The 20,710-nt window shown below is 42.4% G+C and overlaps 2 protein-coding genes across 4 annotated transcripts in view; one reads left to right on the forward strand and one right to left on the reverse strand.

Annotated features, from left to right (window-relative positions):
• The window catches only part of pde5ab (phosphodiesterase 5A, cGMP-specific, b), a 93,234-nt gene extending 85,815 nt beyond the window's left edge, over positions 1–7,419 (forward strand). For all 3 annotated transcript variants that reach the window (XM_041985407.1, XM_041985409.1, XM_041985408.1), the window contains 6 exons: positions 624–724; positions 1,310–1,387; positions 1,747–1,810; positions 3,252–3,326; positions 5,456–5,539; positions 5,627–7,419. In XM_041985407.1, the coding sequence (XP_041841341.1) occupies positions 624–724; positions 1,310–1,387; positions 1,747–1,810; positions 3,252–3,326; positions 5,456–5,539; positions 5,627–5,746 (522 nt within the window). In that variant the 3' untranslated portion in view covers positions 5,747–7,419. The remainder of the gene's footprint in view (positions 1–623; positions 725–1,309; positions 1,388–1,746; positions 1,811–3,251; positions 3,327–5,455; positions 5,540–5,626) is intronic.
• A 1,393-nt stretch (positions 7,420–8,812) lies between these two features.
• On the reverse strand, positions 8,813–11,744 carry mad2l1 (MAD2 mitotic arrest deficient-like 1 (yeast)). Its single transcript, XM_041985410.1, has 5 exons — positions 11,569–11,744; positions 10,604–10,750; positions 9,722–9,842; positions 9,187–9,290; positions 8,813–9,116 (listed from the first exon to the last, which is right to left on the reverse strand). Exons 1-5 carry the CDS (start codon positions 11,630–11,632, stop codon positions 8,944–8,946), a joined length of 609 nt encoding a protein of 202 aa, XP_041841344.1. The 5' UTR covers positions 11,633–11,744; the 3' UTR covers positions 8,813–8,943.
• Positions 11,745–20,710: the final 8,966 nt, after the last annotated feature.

A 20,710-nucleotide genomic window follows, 5' to 3' on the forward strand; every position in this document is an offset into this window, starting at 1 on the left:
CTCACCTTGGTACCTTTCAGCAAATGCTGCTTGTTGTGTCTTTCATTTTTCATTCTTTGCTAATTTCTTGGCAAAAACAAACGTGTGTGGGTAAAGCAGCTTCACAGACAGTGAAGGCCAGCGTATTTCCTCCAGGGAGGAAGGCTCCATGCAGCTCAGAGCAGCAGGTTGCAGAACCCTGATGAAAAGGAACCCTGGAAATTCAGAACGCCACTGTTTGCTTTTTTCTCAGGTTAAATGGCCTTCTTCATAATCTCGTTTTTTAGGTCGTCCCCCTCTGTATCTAAGACTGCTTCTGGACCTGGTCTAAGCAGCCCAGTACAACTCATGGTTTTTACCATTTTATCTAAACCAAGTCTGGCTCAGGACGATTGTCCTTCTCATCTGCTGCATCAAATAACTGGAACTTGTTTTTATATCTCTATTTTTAAAGGCCATCTAAAGACAAATTATAATGTAGTGAAGTTTATTATTGTTTTAATGTTCTTTTTTTGTGTCTCCGGTCTGCCGCCCCTCAGGTGTTTTCTGGCTCCTTCCAGACCAGCCTTGTAAAGGAAAATGGATGAAATAGTGAAAAGAATAGAACTGAATTAGCATTTCTATGGTTTGTGTCTCTGTCTCAGGGAAACCAGATTCTGAGCGCTCTCTCTCTGGAGGAGTACAAGGCCACCCTAAAGATGATCGAGAGGGCCATTCTGGCCACCGACCTCGCTCTCTACATGAAGTAGGTACCAAACATCAACCTTAGAGGGGGCGGAGCCCCCCACAAGTCTGCTTCCAGAAATGCTTTTTAAAATAAAAAGCTACTGATGTGCACATGCCTCTAACTCTGTATGGAGCAGGTGAGGGGTTGAAAAGTAATCAACCATCTCATGCTAACGTTAGCTAACGTAAGCAAAAAGCTACACAGCTCTGAGATGTTCCAGATGGAAAAGAAAGTTCCCTTCCTATTTGTTCGGAGAGCGAGCAGCAGGTTCCACCATCAAACTGTTTAACAAGGCGCAGTTTAAAGGCCACACAATCCTTTTAATACCATTTATATAAAACCTCCAAACATTCAGGCATTTTATTTACAGAAATGTACATTTTAACACTCACCTGTAGCACTGAAATGAGAAAAACAGGAGATTACATGTTGCGGGAGGATACATGCTTCTCAATCAATCAGTCTTTATTTATAGAGCACTTTTCATATATAAATGCAGCCCAAAGTGCTTTCCATGGTTAAAACATGGTTCGGGTATGATCAGTAATCCACGGTCCTGGATCAGTACCTGAGTCCTGACTGTGTTCATGTTTGTGTTGGCAGGAGGCGAGAGGAGTTCTTTGAACTCACCAAGAACAACCAGTTTGTTTGGGTGGACGAACATCACAGAGACTTACTGAGGTGAGCCAGTTATCTCCCGACAGAAATATGTACAAATAACAGGACTCAGGCCAGGATGTTAGAGGGATGGTTCCACATTTTAAGGTTTTAGTGGTTGAACTGAGACTAGAATGAATCAGCAGTTCACAGAATCTATCTAAATCCACATTATTCTATAATAATAATAAGAAGAAGATTATAATTATTATAGAGTAATGTGGATTGGACAGCCTTTGTTTCCTGTTTATTGTCGGTGCTGGGACATGAACTAAAAGCCATTTTACAGTATTATGCTTCACACCACAGACTGGATGGCAGGAGGAGGGAGTGCTGGTTTCTGTGGGAGTGGGTGACTGAGTGTCACTGTGTGCCCCCTACAGGTCAATGCTGATGACTGCATGTGATATCTCAGCCATCACCAAGCCCTGGCCGGTGCAGAAAAGGGTAAAAACAAGCTCCTCTATCTGTTTCTGGTCTACAGCTTCCCCCCTCTGCCTTATGTAGCAGGAGGAACTTCTATCTTCTTCATTTTCTATTCATGTTTCTAAACTGGGTCCATGTGGAGCCTTCACACATGTGGAAGCTGCCCACCCATGCGCTCCGATGCAGCCACCAGAGATCCAGGCTTTCCATGATAACATGGACCTTCTGGACTCCCCACTGGAGACGTGTCTCGTCTCCACGAGGCATGTTTTGCTGCAGAGAAATGCTTCAGTGTAGACTGTTGAGCAGGTGAAAGCTGGGATTCAACCATCAGCGTCCCAAAATATAAAGTAGTGTAATTAAAAGATGATGTAAGACAGGGTCACATGACTCATGGTGAAAAATGTTCCCTGAGATCATTTAGTAGCAGAAGCAGTGACCTTCCTTAGTCCCCAGCTCATTAGGACCCCCTGGCTCAGAGGGAGCTCCAGGCAAGCTGTGTGTGTCTGGATAATTGAGTCCTCATTAATAACAACAGCTGTGGCCCCATCCCCACGATACCAGCGAAAGCTGGGCAGCACACACACACACATGCACAATGTCTCACACACACACACACACACACTCCAATACCCTACTTCTCACGCACACACATACACACACGTACGACTTCTCACGCACACACTCACATGCACGACTTCACACACACACACACACATGTATGACTTCTCACACACACACTCACATGCACAACTTGTCACTCAAATGAACGATTTCTCGCATCTGATCTCATGACTTCAATATTTTCTACGTCCTCTGCAAAGTTACAATTTATGACTCAAGTTGGACTCAAGAAAAGACCAACTTTGTCCAGCTGGAACCTTCACCAGGTCCACCTTCTAGTCCTGGGTCATCCTCCTCATCAGGTCCCTCTTCTAGTACTGTCACGCAGACATTCACATACATGCTTAAACAGAGCAGTCATCCTCATTCTACAGTAACACGAACTCCCCTGCAGCTCAGCAGTTCTGCAGTTTCATTATGGAGTCAATGAGCAGCTGCAGGAGGTTTCCACGTACACACATCCCCACAGTGTGATGCTGATTGGAGCCTCAGGCTGCAGTCAGGTCACATTTACCTCTCTGGAAGCAGAAACCATTAACTTAGTGGAATGCTGGTAAGACGTCCTGTTTTCATTTGCTTTGTGGTTTAACCAGCTCTAACTCGTACCAGAGTGCAGACTTCTGCTACTAAATCAACCTCCTATGAGTTTTTACCTTCACCTGCAGCAACAAAGCACATGTGAGATTGTCCACATGTCCAAGTCCCTCTGAGGACAAAATAGTTTCTGTTTCATCCTGCTGGTCATTTTCCATGTGCATATTTGTCAGCTTTTGAACTCACGAACCTAATGATGTGATACAGACTTATCATCCTCTTCATCATCCTCTCTCTGATGCAGGTTGCAGAGCTGGTAGCCACAGAGTTCTTTGAACAGGGGGACAAAGAGAGGCAAGAACTGAATATTGAGCCCATCGTAAGTATTATGAACCACTCATTTCCGTAGATGCTGAACCCTCCATTAGAAAGACACATGATCTTAAACCATCTCAGTGAGAGGATTTAACTTAATGTACATGTAAAACAACAGATATTAAGATTCAGTTACTAATAATAGACATAGTATACTATAATATAATAATACTCTGAAAACGTGATTATTATTCTCACCAATTTGCAGTTTATCTCTGACAACAAGGCTAGATAGACCGTTATTGCTGTGTAAACAATCTGATCCTGGTCTTCTGCCCCCTGGTGGACACCTTTTGCATTACAATAATTCTGACATCACATTTACAAATTTCTTTTCATCACTCGATGTTTAATTGAATTTTATTTTATTCCATTTTTTTTTCTTCCTTTGTTTTTTTATGTTTTTTTTCCACTCATTTTAAAATTTTCCAGCTTTTCCAGTTTTCTTCACCACCTCCGTGACCAACAACCTTTAGGTTATTTAAACATTTGTATGAATGACTGGACCCATAATGTAGATTATTTCTGGTCACAGTGACCTGTAATCACATCGCTGTGTGACCAACAGTTACGGGAATATTAAAGGCTGTTACTAACGGTGTTGCTTTTTTCAGTAATGGGTAATCTAACTAATTATTTTTTCTATCGTTACAGTGCAATTACCATTATAACACGCCGTTACTGTGCGTTACTAAAGCTTCACTGAAGCTATCATCCGACTTTGCTCACACAGACACAGGATCTGCAAATGTGTTTTTTTCCCCTTTGGTGACAAGGGAGGGGAGGGAGAGATAACCGCCTGGGTAATGATTGGCAAAGTTAGAGTAACATTTCATGTTAAGCCAATCAGAGACATCAGGTGGGCGGAGTTTACACACACAAACCCCAACTTAGTGCAGCACACACACACAAACTATTAGAGATGGCGAGTCCGGAGTCACAGAGAAAGACAGCGTTTTCGAGGTGGAAATACAGGCACTACTTTAACCTCGTCAAAGTGAAAGGTAAAAGTGTACATTACGTCCCAGAGCAAAGAGTTTGTCCACGTCCGGTGTAAGTAATTCCAATTTACTGAAGCACCTTTCAACAACACACACTTCTACTAAACTTGGGGCCAAAAACACAGTTGACAATGATGATAGAAAGACATTTTCTAAATACATTGACACAGAGTACGCTAAAATGAACGTTGAGCTCAAAAAAGGATTTGAACGGTTGGAATGTGTCTCTGCTACTGCAGACATCTGGACTGCACATAATGGAAGCTATCTAGACGTTGCTGCACATTGGATACATCCAGAAGCATGGAAGGGCCGTCATACAAAGTAACGCAAAAGTTACTTTCTGTGCTAACTAGTTACTTTTGTAGAGGAGTAACTCATTTACTAACTCAGTTACTTTTTGGGAGAAGTAACTAGTAATTATAACTAATTACTTTTTCAAAGTAACGTGTCCAACATTGGTGACCAAGCGGCAACCTCCAGCAGTAAAATGTGAAGCCTATACGGAAGTGCAAAAAGTTGCAGTTCACCCCTCATCCACTAGGGGTTGGCTCCAAAACAGAGCAAATCCCCATAGACTCGCATGTTAAAAAGACCAGCTTCACAGCAGAAATAAACATGTTTAAAGCCTGGTAGAAAAAAACATTTTAGTATTAAAAGGTCAAGTTTACCTTCATGACAACTGTGAGGAGGGTGAATTTTTTCTAACTCATCCGTTTAGATGTTATTTAATCTTGAAATTTGGCATAATTAGGGGCATGTCCTTTTGATTGACAGGTATACAATATCCGCAGCAAGAAGGGAGAGTGCAGCATGAACGCAGTTTTTAGCCGGTTAACAATGCGCCTTAGCTTTAGCCCACCTACCTCCGTTACCTGGTTAGCTACCGTTAGCTTCAGGTTAGCTCGGTTAGCTCTTAGCTAAAGGCAGCTCAGAGTTTGATGGGTGTCAATCATCCACCCCCACCTTGACATTCTCCCTCTTAGCTCCACCACTTTGCCCATTTTTGGATTTTCCGGGAATGACAACATGTGTGACGCTGCTAAGATGGCAATGGTGGGAACTGCCCAATGAGCAGTTCATACTCACCTGTCTTTTTTTATCATGCTCTTGTTCTATTCTTTTTCTTCAGGACCTGATGAATCGTGAGAAAAGAGATAAGATACCCAGCATGCAGGTGTCCTTCATTGATGCCATTTGCATTCAGTTATATGAGGTAATTGATCCTCCTCCATCGCCTGTCACTCCTGAGAAGTTAATCTGACCAGTACCTGCACTGAGTTCAACCTGCTGTTTCCCACAGACCTTGGCCGGCATGTCGGAGTACTGCTCCCCACTGCTGGAAGGATGTCAGAAAAACCGGCAGCATTGGAAGGGTCTGGCTGAGGACTGTGAAAAGGGGCTGGTCAACGGCCTGGTGTGACTCCATTGCTAACCCTAAGACCCAGGATTTCCCATTACACTTACAGCTAACAGATAATATGCTGTGTGATTTCCTGACCCTAATAAGGGAAACTCAGTCTAGTCCATTCTTCCTCTCTGTGGTGCTCACATAGAAAGTTCATCTCTCCAATATGAGACTGCAGTCATGCTAACGGTCACACAAAGCTAAATATTTACATAAACATGCTAATAGGTTTGCAGGCGTGATGCTAACAATCTGATGTGTGGAGTACAATAATGAGGTGTTGTATGCTGATTCCCATTTTCACCATGTTTTTAGCATGTTAGCATGCTAACTTTGGCCAGCTAGCACTAAACTCAAACAACCAGCGAGGAACAAGCAACAATCATTTAATTTTAACTCAAACCCCAGTAAATAAATGAACCTTTAATTGTAAATCAGTTACATCAGATTCAACTGCAGACTGACCTCACACTGCCATAGCTTGGAACACAATAACAGGCTAGCTGAGTTGTTAGCAGTCCGAGTAGCTTACAAATGAATTTAGCACAAAACATCAGTAAATGAGTGTTTGGTTGTTTATTTCTTTCCTTATATATATATATATATATATATATATATATATATATATATATATATACACATATATTTCCCCCCAACTGTATTGAAACATAAGTGATGCAGCAGTCCGGGTGAATCCAACCTTTCTCTGCCAATGAACATCCAGTTTGCCAAGAAGAATCGATATCTCTGCCTCAGAACAAACTTTTGTCAGTCTGAATGGACCGCTGCTTCTAAATCCAGTTTGGAAAGCTAACGTCAGTCTGAAACAGCTATCTGTGCACCTTCCTTCCTTTTTTCACATAATGGTATTACCCATAACTGTACTCACATGTGATTGGCTGCATGGTGTTCCCATCAAAATAAAGTCCCACCTCTTCTTTTCAGATTTATTACCTAGAAACCTTGTTAATCCACCAAACACTCATTTACTGACTTTTCTACAAACTTTTTTTTTTTTTATGTAAGAAAATATCTAAAACTACAAGTGAACCTCAAACATAAAAATTATCTTTTACAGTTAGCTTTATATAGCTAACAGGAAGTAGAGACCTGTCATCATTGCTTTCAGCTTGATTTCTTTTAGGTTTTCAGTGTTTTCCTGTTGCCACCGTCACTTCTCAGAGAAAGTAAAACATACTTGTAGTGGGTTTTATTAGTGCAGAGCGGCTTTCATGTCGGCACCGATGGTTAGTTCAGATCCTCGGAGGTCGCAGCATCCAGATCCTGCACGGTGTCACTAATAGCTTCGTCTGTGTTCACAGCACATCCTTCATGGTTCAGGCTTTTATACATTTTTCACTTATTGTCTTAACTGTTGCTTATTTATTTTGTTTTATATATTTATTAGAGTTTCTATATTGTAAAGGCATCTTTTTGTCAAGAGCACAGGATTCTTAGAGAAAATGTACTTTCATACTAAAATGATTCCCTCTGCTAATTCTTGAGGACTCTTAGGTAGAACTCTTCCAGATGAGACATGAAGTGTGGTACATCACTATCCTGTTTGTTATTTCTAAAAGTGTTCGAGCCAAAGACTAGACCTGCGCTTTCAGAGGGAAACGGTCTAGATGTTTCCACTGCCTTCTTGTGATCAGTAGGTCTAATTCACCATTAAAAATAAAGTTTTACTTTTGTGTTTCTCTTTGAACATCATCATGAAAAGCTGCTGTTATATCGTCATGGTTACAGAGTGATGGAGTCATGTCTGCTATATTACCAGCAAACTGAACACACACATTTATGTCAGACTTAGAGGAACATTTACTGAATTCACTTGGACTTATTCTAGCAACCCCCATCAGGAAGATGCACTCCCCAGCCACTTTATCAGGTACACGTGGTGCATTGTTGTTGGCATCTCAGAAACTGTTGGGGGGCACTGCCATCTCCAAAAAGATCAGCTGTCTGGACCTGAATGTCTGGTGAGTAGAAGCGCTGCTCCTCCACATCCAGAGGAACCATGTGGCTCGGGCATCTGGTTAGGAGGCCACCAACAGAGGCTGCATCTCTGGGCTGGCCTGGAAACACCTCGGCTTCCCTGGAGAAGCTGGAAGAAGTGGCAGGGAGAAAGAAGTCTGGGTCTCTCTGCTGAGGCTGCGGAACATGAGACCCGACCCGGAAAAGAAACGGACAGATGGATGCATGGATCCACCAGTTCCTTCACCTCCATCAGCTCCCTGACCTCCTACACCACAGCACCTGGACCAGAACTGATCTCTATAAACCACAATAACAGGAACAGAAGTGACCTCAGTAAACCACAGGACCAGGAACAAAAGTGACCTCAGTAAACCACAGGACCAGGAACAGAAATGACCTCAGTAAACCACAGGACCAGGACCAGAAGTGACCTCAGTAAACCACAGGACCAGGAACAAAAGTGACCTCAGTAAACCACAGGACCAGGAACAGAAATGACCTCAGTAAACCACAGGACCAGGACCAGAAGTGACCTCAGTAAACCACAGGACCAGGAACAAAAGTGACCTCAGTAAACCACAGGACCAGGAACAGAAGTGACCTCCATAAACCACAGGACCAGGACCAGAAGTGACCTCAGTAAACCACAGGACCAGGAACAAAAGTGACCTCAGTAAACCACAGGACCAGGAACAGAAGTGACCTCCATAAACCACAGGACCAGGAACAAAAGTGACCTCAGTAAACCACAGGACCAGGAACAAAAGTGACCTCAGTAAACCACAGGACCAGGACCAGAAATGACCTCAGTAAACCACAGGACCAGGACCAGAAGTGACCTCAGTAAACCACAGGACCAGGACCAGAAGTGACCTCAGTAAACCACAGGACCAGGACCAGAAGTGATCTGCACAGGTGTGAAGGTGTTGCACGTCTTCATCAGTGAGTGAAGTCAGGTGTTCGCCAGATTGAAGAAAAGCGCTGACTTCCTGTGGTCTTGTTCTACTGAAGGATGAGATTTGTGAACAGCAGCTCGTTACCGCCATCTGCTGTAGAAAACCAGTAAAACACTATAAGCTGTGTTTGGGGAAGCAAAAGGAATTTATTTGTTTAAAACGAAGCAGATAAGCTGAGAAACATTAAAGAAAATATGTACAGAGGCAGCAGAGTTCCTCCTCCTGGAGACAGAGGTGCAGACTGGAAAACCTGCTGGTGTCCATCAAGGCTACAGGTTAAACCGAGTCGGTCCTCTTGTAGGCCACCATGCTGTTCACCTTGTGGATGGAGGTGGTGAAGGAACGTAAACGCACCTCCTCTGATTGGTCGATGATCTGCGGCCCCGATTCCTCCCACTTCTCTGGAACCACCAGGTCTTTGTCTGTGTAGACCAGCAGGTCGAACGCACCTGGAACAGAAGGAGGAAGGTTCAGGAGGCTGAGCAGCCAGGTAGCAGAATGAACAGCAAGCTTACTGACATGGAGTATCCAGCAGCGGCAGGAAGGTCACGGTGGCCGTTATCTGTCGGATGACAGAGCGGATCTCATCCTGGATGGTCTTGATGGACTTCTCTCTGGGAGCACTAACACATGATAAACCAGGTAACATCATAAAAAAATCAACCAGTAGATGGACGTGTACCAACAGGAAACACATGCAGCATTCAATCCATGTCCAGCCCACAACCTGTGGAGGGTGGGTCTAGATTTGAGCTCAGAGAGGAGTGACTCTGTGATAAAAAAGCCCATTGGAGGCAGAGAAGAGGTGATTGTTCTCTTCTGACTGGTTCCACACCGTGTTGTGTGCTGGTTTGAAACATCTAGTCTGATGAAGGACCCAGACCAGAATCCCGGAAACTGGAATCAGCTGTAAAATATTTTCTCATGTGTGGGTGTAATCTGTTATCTCCTTTAAGAGATTTTCCCCTGTGTCTGAGTTGAATGAGTTTTGACCTCTGCAGCCCCTGGAGGTGGAGCTGATGGAGTCGTGGCTCTAGAAGGAAGAGGACCTGACCTGCTCTCCTTGGCCGACTTGTCACACTCGATGTCAAACTGCCATCTCTCCAGGACCTCGTTGGTTTCCAGACATGTGATGACCAGCACCAGCTTCTGCACCGTGCACTCGAACAGCCACTCTGCAACACAAAGAGATCCTGCATGAAGCCGGACAATGCCGCCGCACAGTCACAGACATGAAGTAGGACACAGGTCAGACCTTCCTCAGAGGTTTTGCTCCATATTGACATGACAGCATCACACAGTTGCTGCAGGTTTGTCGGCTGCATCCATGATGAGAATCTTCCGTTCCACCACATCCAAAAGCTGCTCTACTGGACTGAGATCTGGTGGCTGTGGAGGCCGTTGGAGTCCAGTGAACTCACTGTCATGTTCTAGAAAGCAGGTGGAGATGATCTGAGCTTTGTGACATGGGGCATTATCCTGCTGGAAGTAGCATCAGAAGATGCTACACTGTGGTCATAAAGGGATGGACATGGTCAGCAACAATAATCAGGTAGGATGTGCTGGTTAAACCAGGTCATGCTGGTACTAAGGGCCCCAAAGGGGGCCACGAAAATATCCCGGTCTGACATCAACAAGGCATTTTGGTCCAGACAACTGCTGCTCACTGAATATTTTCTGTTTTAGACAAACCTGCAGCAACTGTGTGATGCTGTCATGTCAATGTGGAGTAAAACCTCTGAGGAAGGTTTCCACCACCTGCTTCCATCTATCACACCAGGATTAAAAAGGTCCGACCCGGTACTAGAAGGCAGTCCTTCACTCTAAAGTCTGTTTAAACTGCATGATATGTGTTCAGTAAACCTGATTTAAACTGAAGTCCAGACTAAAACTCTTTGAGGTCTTTCAAGACTTTAAGACTGACTACTAGGACTACCTTTGAGTTGAGACACCACGTTGTTCAGGTAGGTCTTCAGCTTGGGGTCAGTGGTGAGTTGAAGGCTCATGTCGTAGTGGGTTACTCTGGTGAAGGTCTCTGGAGGATAGATGCCCCGCTGGTAGAGGATGCTGTTGATGCCGAATGCTGGAAAGAGGGGTTCAGGTCAGATGGAAAATGTCTGAATAAAAACACAGCTTGCTAACTGGCTGAGCTAAATTAAAAAAAATAATAATAATAATAATAATTAAAGACACTGACATGACTATAAGCTTCAGACTTAGACCGATTACCAGAAACAAAATAACGTGTTTTATGTGTGAAAAGGTCTAATACGTTAATAAAATAAACAGATACAATCAGATGGCATGTAAACTTTCAGTATTTTGTTCTTTGTTTAACCATTTTCTAGTGAAAATATGTAAAATAATCCCACTATGTATAAAAAGGAACCGAAGTGTTACAACTAAACGTTGTAAAGCTAATGGTAATAATCCACACCTCCTCAATAAAAAAAAGTCATTTTAAAATCACTTCCACGTCTCCTGGTGAAAATGTAAAGGTAAAACTCGTACTTACATCTCTCCAGAGACACTGTAGTCTGCTAAAGTATTCGGCATAAATAAGACACGAAAAATAGTATATTATTTTACCTTTAAAAGTTTACATGCGTTATGCTTGATTCGTTCACCGGCAAAGTGCGTGGTGGGCGGTGCTCTCCACTGTGATCTTAACTGAAAAGGAAAAAGACTATCCCCCCCCAAAAAAAAGGTTTCACGAAATTGTTTGCTCTAACAAAGGGCTGGCGTTGAGCTTCTTTTACTGATGTCTGTATTTCTAAATGAATGGTTCACAGAGAGCGTAGCTCGTCATGCTAGCACAGGGCAGCATGTTAGCACGGTGTGTTCGCGTGATGCTAAAAACATGCCGCTACGATAAAACGTCAAATAAACCTAAATACTTACAGAAAAACTCAGCCACCAGCTCTGCGCTTCCCTTCAGGGTGATTCCCTTCAAAGTGCTCGTCATTTTCTTTACTTAGTTGGCTCTATTTCACAACAAGGAAGCTTTATGTTGTTGTCTCGCGGTAGGCTTCGACTACCCGCCGTCCAGTTTGAAATGCGTCACTGCGTTGGCGCGCATGCGTAACAGGTGGCGCCGCCCTGCTTATGACGTTGAAGTTTTTTTTGTTTGTTTGTTTGTTTTTAAACAATTGAGAATATAAAATCTCAACGAGCATATAATAATACAAATTAAGCTAAACACAGTGTAGAAGTACCAAAATATAACAGTAGGGATTCATGAACCAAAAAATCAAACAAAAACCAGAAAGCAAAACACCACCATGTTTGTGCAAAGGGTTAATTTTTATCAGGCATTTACATCTAACATAAAAAGGAGCAGCGAAGTAATAAAATAAGTTATAATTTAGAATAGCAGAAGATGGGGAAAGTTCAGGCATATTTTCATGGAATATTTGCTTTTTATCTTTATAAGAGATGAAAAGAAATCTTAAAATAATTAATAAATCAGGGAAGGAAGGCTTAGTGTTCCTCCATTTAGCATATGATATTCACCCAGCAGTAGGATGATGCTAGGTGTCTGATGGTCCTTATAAAAAAATAATATGATATAATTCAAATGGCGGCACATCTTTAATTTTTAGAGAAATCAATTTTTTTATGTCACACCAAAAACATTGTGTATTAGAGGATAAAAAACAGATTTTCCAGAGTTTTGTTTTCATCACTACAAAAAGAATACTGATCCATCTCAAAACCAAACCTGTTTCTTAGATGTTCTGTCACAGGATAAATTTTGTTTATGACTTTAAAGAGTGTTTCTTTGGCTTTAGGTAAAATAGGCCATTTGGTAAATCTCGAGAATCTTTTTTCAATCAGATTATATTGTTCTATCAATGAATTTGGTAGTACTGAAGAGAATATATTATACATCATAAAATTTTTACACAAAAACTTTCAGATTTAAAAAAGCAAGCGCATTCAGGTCCTAAGCCTATTTCCGTTTGTAAATCAGAATTAACTCTAAAGTTAGCGCACATGAGGGAACGCCTTGGCCCGCCCACATGGTGGCCATAAATGGACAGGTGAGTGCACCTGTAAAAAATATTCATCACATCATCTTTATGATGGCTCAGGAGGGAAAAAGAGGGAAGAAGAGGAATTTTTCGGGGTGTGAGACATAGATCCTGGTGGACCACGTTGACAAACGTAAATGTTTAATTGGTGGGCACGGCGTGGGCATTACTGGTGTCAGAAAGGCAGAATAGTGGTAGCAGGTGCTTTTCTCCAAAGCGATTTGCCCCTGTGGGATTCGAACTTCGATATCCCGCATGGCAGACGACTGAGATATATCCAGCCACATGTTCCGACGCCTCTGGTGTGTCATCCCTTCTGACTCTGCGATGACAGCATCTGCCAGTTTTTTTTGTCAACGTGGTCCATCAGGATCTTTGTCTCACACCCTGAAAAAATCCTCTTATTCCCTCCAGAGCCATCATGGAAATGATGAGATGAATCTTTATTACAGGCATCCACCTGACCATTTATAGCCATCATGTGGCCGGGGCAAGGCACTCCCTCATAGCTGTCCACTTTAGAGTTGATTACGTAGGACGTGCGTGTGCATGCTTTAATAAATCTGAAAGTTTTTTTGCACCACATTTCCTTTTTGCACCGCTGACGCCACCTTTTGCTTTGCTATACAGAGTTTGGTAAATGAGGCCCCTGTTCACGATCTGCACCAGATCTGGTTCCAGAGTCTTCCAGACCTTTTTGAAGAAACCTGTGGGCAGGATGTCCAAACAGCAAGAGCTGACATAAGATGTCCCCCAGATCTTTGTTGTTAGGAGTTTCATATCCCTATCAAATGTACATTAGCATTTATTGCAACAACCCTAAAAGAAACCCCGGCTATTAGCACATTTTGGCCTGAACACATAGTTATTGCCCTGTTCTACTTAAATGAATTGTTTCTAATTACTTCAAAAATCGTATGTATTTACTGTTTTTCTGAACTACAGAGGTTGCCATTAATTTCCTTGCACAATGCATTCTGGGATCTTACACAGGATCACCTGGACACACGGGAGGCGACGTCGCTCCTTCTCCATCATTTTCAATGGAACTTGTACGATGAGGCGAAATTCGCTGCCCTCCTCCAGCTAAGCAAAGGGAGACATTTGTGCATGTGAAATGTTGTGCTCGTTCACGTAGACGTGCACACGGGGCCTTGCAACGCAACACAAGAAAAAAAAAATTTCAATTTTTGTTGCTATGGCATGACACGGCAACCAACCAGATAATCAATATGATTACAGATCATATTGATTATTACGGATCATATTGATAACCATATTGATGAGTCCCCTTCTTTCTGTAGAAGTCTGTGGAAGTGTCGCTAGTCTCCTCGGAGCACTCTGGCACTGTCGAGTGTCCAGCACTAGAGGGCAGCATGTCGTAATCTGTGCTTAGTTTCTACCCCAAAGAAATGTTGAATTTTGAGACAATTTTTCTCAAATACAGGAATAAGTCGCTTGAAGGAATAAAAATATAATATTTTTACATTTTATTTTTTCTTATGTTGATATTTTTATTTTGATTGAGTCCCCAATTTATTTTAAAGTTGTTTAAGAAGCTACATGTGGATAATACGACTGCAGACACTTTAAATCTGGAAAAACATTGGATTTTGAAGGGCTTCCTTGTCCCTTTCCATTTATTTATGATCGATTGGACTTTTCTGTACCCCATTTCTGTTATTTTTCAATCAGTTCCATCTTGATTAACTAAATTTTCTTTTACTTATCTTTTTGCCATACAATATAAATATACTGAATTGAAATTTAAAATGACTAGAGAGTCTAAATAAGTTAAATTAACAGCTCTCTTTCTCTCTCTCTCTCTCTCTCTCTCTCTCTCTCTCTCTCTCTCTCTCTCTCTCTCTCTCTCTCTCTCTCTATATATATATATATATATATATATATATAAAATATAGCTTTTTATTGGGTTGTGGCCAACAAATTTAATAATTAGTCTTGTTCCCCTGTACTTCAGGTTGGGAATTCAGAATGTTTATTATGATTTTTCAACATTCACAATAACTGTAATTTCCCAGCCAGAAAGCATGGACCCGGCCCAGGGGGGAAGTGTTCTTACAGATGTGTTTATGTGCATATTTAATATATTTGATTTTACTTTTATTGGCATAAAGTTTGATTCAACTGATCTTGGAAAATTAGGGTCTTCTGTTGCTAAGAATAAATTAAATAAATGCATAAAAAGAATAAAGGCAAGGCAGTTTATTTGTACAGCACATTTCATGTACAGGACAATTGAAAGTGCTTTACATAAAACAAAGGCATTACAGATATTTAGAAATAGTAAAAGGCATCAACACATAATTACAATAAAATGATCAATTACATTAAAATGATTAAAATCAAGATAAGTTAAAAAGTTAACATGCAGATTTCATGCATAGGCACATGAGAAAAGAAATGTTTTTAACCTGGATTTAAAAACGTCTAAATTTGGTGAAAGTTTAATCTCCACTGGCAGTTTGTTCCACTTGTTTGTAGCATAACAGCTAAATGCTGCTTCTCCATGTTTAGTCTGGACTCTGGTCTGGACTAGTTGACCAGAGTCTTTGGATCTAAGAGCTCTGCTAGGTTTATATTCTCTGAACATATCACAGATGTATTCTGGGCCTAAACCATTCTGGGATTTAAATAAATAAGCCAGAAAGCATGGACACAAACCAGGGGGAGCTAACCAGCTGACACGCAGAGATGGGAAGAAAGTGGAAATGATGCTGAGCCTCAGCTTCTACATGGAACTCACACACAAGGATTTAAGAACAGGTTGAAGTTTCCACATGTCCAGCATATGCTCGTTTCCATGGCGATAGTAAAGATGAAGATCAGCAAGTTTACCTTCATTATTCTGTGTGAAAGCTGGAATATAATAAACTAAACATCCAGCATCCACAAGTGAAGCTGGGTTTATATTTCACAGCTCAGTCTTTTTTCCTTTTCCCTCCCGGTGGAAGACTTTTCCACCTGGCTGCTCTCTCCACTTCAGGGTGACTCCTGTCCCTCCGTTGTCCTTTAGTCTGTCCTGCAGCTGGAGACACAAACAGTTTTCACCCTCTGATCTACATCTGTGCTGTTTGTTGAAGGACAGCTCTCATCTGAAATCATTGTTCCCACTAATGAAAGCACTTGCCTTTTCCTGGAGGTCTGCTTTCACAGCAGGATGGTTCAGATCCACAGAGCCCCTCAGCTTCAGTCTCAGCTTCACTACCTGCTGCTGCACTGCTGCTGAAGAGATGAAACATGCATGGAGTCATGGTCAGTAAGGTTTAATGACGTTCCTCTCCTTGCCACTATCCCACCAGATGCCTTTTAGTTTGGTGTTAGAGGAGTCGGGTCTTCCAATCATCCATCCATCCTTGCCGAAACTTCACTTTAACCTTCTACATTGCAGGGCGGGGCTAATTATTCAGGCAAGGGGAGGAACTTTTGTCTAACTCGGTTTTTGTTACCTTTCTCTGTAACCCCTCTGAAGGAGGGTGAAACACTTACCTGAAGGGAGGCTGTAGCAGACGAATCTAGATTTATTCTCACAGGATGAAAACGTCCATCTTCCAGATCTTGAAAGAGATGTAAACCCACACATGAGTCTCATGGATCCGATTGGATTGGAATAAAAATCCCTGTTACTGAAGCTGAAGTTGCTCCCATCAGACCAATAAATATTTGGATCTCTGAACAGACCAATCCATGCATAGTCTCCACTCGGCACCAAGTTCTGCATCCTCTGGTTCTCTTCATGGTTCCTCACAGTAACCAGGTCTACGTGGTTCTCCCTGCAGTACCTCTGAGCCTCGAACCAATCCTTTTCTTCATTCATAAACACAAATTCAGGATCCAGCTGTGTTCCTGCAGGTCAGGGTGAGGAGTAGAAGCTTGTTTAATTCATGGATCAACTTCAATAACACTGAAACATGTCTGATGTTCGGTTCTCACCTCTGTAACAGGTGAATGGACGAGGACTCATGCAGTTAAAATCAAACCAGTTTCCATCGTTGTTAGAGACAACACAGAACTCGTCTGTGTAGTAGTTTGGTTCAGAAAAAGAAGTGTCCCAGTTCCTGAACTCAGCTCCACTCCCAGTGAGCCCATCCGACCACCTCCAGCTGATTTCAGTGTACAGACCAATCCAGACGTCAGCGTCGTAACCAGCTGATGACAATGTGTTGATCAGCTGCTTCATTTCTTCTTCATCTTCTATGGTAGCCAGGTCTGTGTACGTCTGTCTGCAGTAAGTCTGAGCTTCAGTCCACGTCAAAGATTCATGAACAAAGTGGTACTGATGGAGGTGGCAGGAGACGAGGATCAAGCACTCTGAGGAAAAAGAAACATGTCAAACTAACACAGTAACAGCATCTATCCTCCAGTGTTACAGCACATAGACATGATGTTTACCACACTTTAATCCTGGAGTCACTGACCTAAGAGTAAGAGGACAGCCAGGAAGATCCTCTCCATCATGATGCTGCTCTGTGAACTGCAAGCAGAGACTGTGTCTTTATGTCTTTATTTGAATACTTTCTGTTATTCACCATTTATTTATCTAGGAAAATTTCTCCCCTCCTTTATGTCTCTGAGCAACGTGTTTGGGTCTTTGTGTCTTCATTTAAATCTATTGACTCACTCTCTTTACCTATGAAAATTCCTCCCGCTGTCTAAGGTGTGTGGTTTGCAGGGAATGCTGCAGGACATGTTATATTTATTTCCACTAAAATAGAAATGCTGTTGTAAAAGTTAACAAGGGAAAAACCCCAGAGTTACAGCTCCAGCCCCACACATCCCCTGCATTTTTCATTCTTCTCTACTGATACGAGTGCTACCTCATTTACCTACTTCTCTTTTAGAAAAAAAACTTTCTTATTACATCTTCACGTCCTGGATTTTAAATATATTATATTATAAATTATAGAAATTAGTGTTCTGAGGGAAGAGAAATGACATGTTCTTGTATCTGTTTACGTCCAGAAAGACACCTGAATTCTGTACAGGCCAAAGATAATTATCTTCTCATGCTTTTAACCTTTGTATGTAAAATACCGAAAAGTGAAGGGCTGGTGTCTGAGCGGATTCTGATCTCTAGTTCTCTGTCTGGCTTTCTGTCCACGCAACTGATCTCTGTCTCGTCTGCATCTTGACATTTTTATGTGAACTGTGTTTAAACCATGAAGGTGTAACAGAGACTCTGCATAGCAATAGAAACTGCATAATAACAGCATCATAAGCAACAGGTGCCAGAATATCTGATCCAACAGTCCTACTGTTTTGGGACCCTTCTGCAGAGGTCTCTTGCTTACTGATCCAACCCTAAAGGGTGGAGCTTGGCAGACTGCAGTCTGTTCATTGGTCCAATCATCATTTTCTGTGTGACTCAGCAATCAGAACAAAGCAGGAACAGCTCCATGTTGAAATATATGGTAGCTTTACTGTTGTTTAAAGCCACGTGACAACCTGCTGGATGTCCGCCAGTCTCCTTTGGTTCTGCGTTGAGTTCTTCATTATAATTCATGGAAGACGTCACATTCCGGATGTCATCACACTGACTCATCTATCACTATTCAGCTGATACGGAGTCTACCAGGTAAGGGTAGGCTGTGGAGACACAAACCGACCCAGACCGACCAAAACTGTCCCAAACTGTCCCAAACCAACCTAAACTGGCCAAAACCATCCCAGACTGACCCAAATCGTCCCAAATCACCCTAAACTGTCCCAAACAGACCCAAACCAACCCAGACTGACCCAAACCAACCAAAACCATCCCAGACTGACCCAAATCATTCCAAACCAACCTAAACTCACCTAAACTCACCTGGACACATTGGTAGAAATGGGACCTAACTCTGATTGGCTGAGATGTATATTGTATCTTGGATAAGAGATATTTAATCTCACTGTGGCTTTCCTGGTTAGATAACGGTTAAATAAAATTCAACTATATATTTTTGTGACTGTACAGTGGGGAAGACGGATTCCTTACAAAGTCCCTGTCTCTCTGTTGGATGTGATCCCTCACATTTATTACAAATCTCTTTTTATGCAATCCTGTTTTTTCTGAATGTCCCAGTTCATGATCAGTGTTTCTCTTTAGTATAATATACAATCCTGGTTGTGTGAACTGGTGACTGTCCATCATGTACCCTGCAGCTGGGATAGGCTCAAGCCCCTGAACCTGAACTGGAATGAGTGGGTAGGATGGATGGACAGATGGATGGATTATTGTGTAAAGAGTTGCACGTGAAATATTCTGTGTGCATATCAACAAAATCATATGGCACACTGTAACATGATTTTAGCTTTAACAATAGTAACAGTCCAGGAATCATTATATTTTCCTAAACCTTACTAGGTAGTCCTTGCTATATGTCCTAGGTGGCTCTGTGAGCTTTATGCTCACCAGTCCATAGTCAAGGCATACAGCTCCATGCCGTCCATGTAGAAGGGGGTGGCTGATGGTTGCTCCACTACAGAGCTGCAGGATGTTCTCAGTACTCCTATAGTACTTCCAGAGCCCTGGAAGTTTGGGGTCAAAGTATCTTAGCTCTTCCCAGGACTCGTGTGGACATAGATCTCTGATGGTGTCCCTGGGATCTGTTCGACCCATTCCCCCAGTTTGGAGGTCGCAGCCAGAGTACTACTGACATAACTATTGCCTTCACTCCTCCCTCCTTTTCAGTTTCCTCCTTCAGCCTTTGGTATTTTCCTCAGCTTCTCATGTTCCTTCTTCTTCGTGGGCTCTTGTTGGAGATGACTACATCTATCAGTACTGCTTTCTTCTGCAGCTTGTCAGCCACAACATTGGCAAGTTAGTTAGATATCACAATATCAGTCCGGATCTGCAGGTCCCTCAAGATTTTGGCTATCAATCTTTACCACCTTTGTTGGTGTCTCCCATCTTGACTCTGGGACTTCCAGTCTGAACTGGCAACAGATGTTCCTGTATACTGGCCACCTGGTTATGGCATTTCCGGTATGCCTTATCTACCTTACACCCTGCAACTATGTGCTGGTTTGTCCAGAGGTCTCTTTGCACAGCTTGCACCTAAGGTCCAGTCTGCCGTGGGTGCGTACCACCTTTTTGCTCCATCAGGCTGTCCACCCCCAAATTATGCATGTAAATTATGCAGAAGAAGGAAGAAATGTTCTGTATCTGTTTTTTTGCTTGAAACTGAGCCATTTCTGGAGGAATCAGCTCACCTCATCAGTAGGATGCTTTTGGCTCAGCTACTCATCGTAGTACTCTGGTAGTATTTAAAAAGCCCCACACACAGACTATGGAGCTGTTTTAGTTTTGTGGAAACCCTGGTGTAAACAGGTAAAATAAATCTACCTGAGGGTTGATGTTCAAAGTCATTAGATTGTCCATGTGGTGGGTGTTTTCTCCCTAAATTATCTATAAGGAATAAAGAAATAAACAAAATGAACAGTTACATCTCTAAGACCATCAAGAATGAGCCAGAAGAGTTATTCTGATGGGACCCCTTCAGTTTCTCAGCCACGCATCCCTAAAATCCAACATGTGATTCGCTTACCAAATCAGTGGTAATGGTGGTTAATGTAAGGTGAACTGTCTCCAGGAATGTGAGGCCCCGGCTGTCTACCGAAAGCTTGCGTGGTGTTTCCACCACATAGAGATTAATTTGCTGGTGGCAGCAAGGCCAGCAACTGTTTCTGCGATGAAGGGACATGCAGCTGGGAGAAATCATTCAGGAGCAAGGCCAAAGAAAACATTTCTGACAGCTGAGCTGAGAACCATCTCAGAAGTCAGATCCCAGAACATGTGAAGAAAAGGCCCTGGAGGAGACATAGCCAGGAGAGCCACACTGCCAAACACCTGAAGGATGTGTTAAGTCTATGAGCGTAGATTTGTTGGTCCAGGCTAAGAAAGGTCAGTAGAATACTGCTCCAATCCAACCCCCATTCGCACTCTGGTTTCAGTTTTCAAACATCAAACATAAGATCCTTTTAGTCTCAAACAAGTGTGAAATGTAGTCTCA

This window comes from Melanotaenia boesemani, chromosome 5, assembly GCF_017639745.1.
Source record: "Melanotaenia boesemani isolate fMelBoe1 chromosome 5, fMelBoe1.pri, whole genome shotgun sequence".
Taxonomy (NCBI): Eukaryota; Metazoa; Chordata; class Actinopteri; order Atheriniformes; family Melanotaeniidae; genus Melanotaenia; species Melanotaenia boesemani.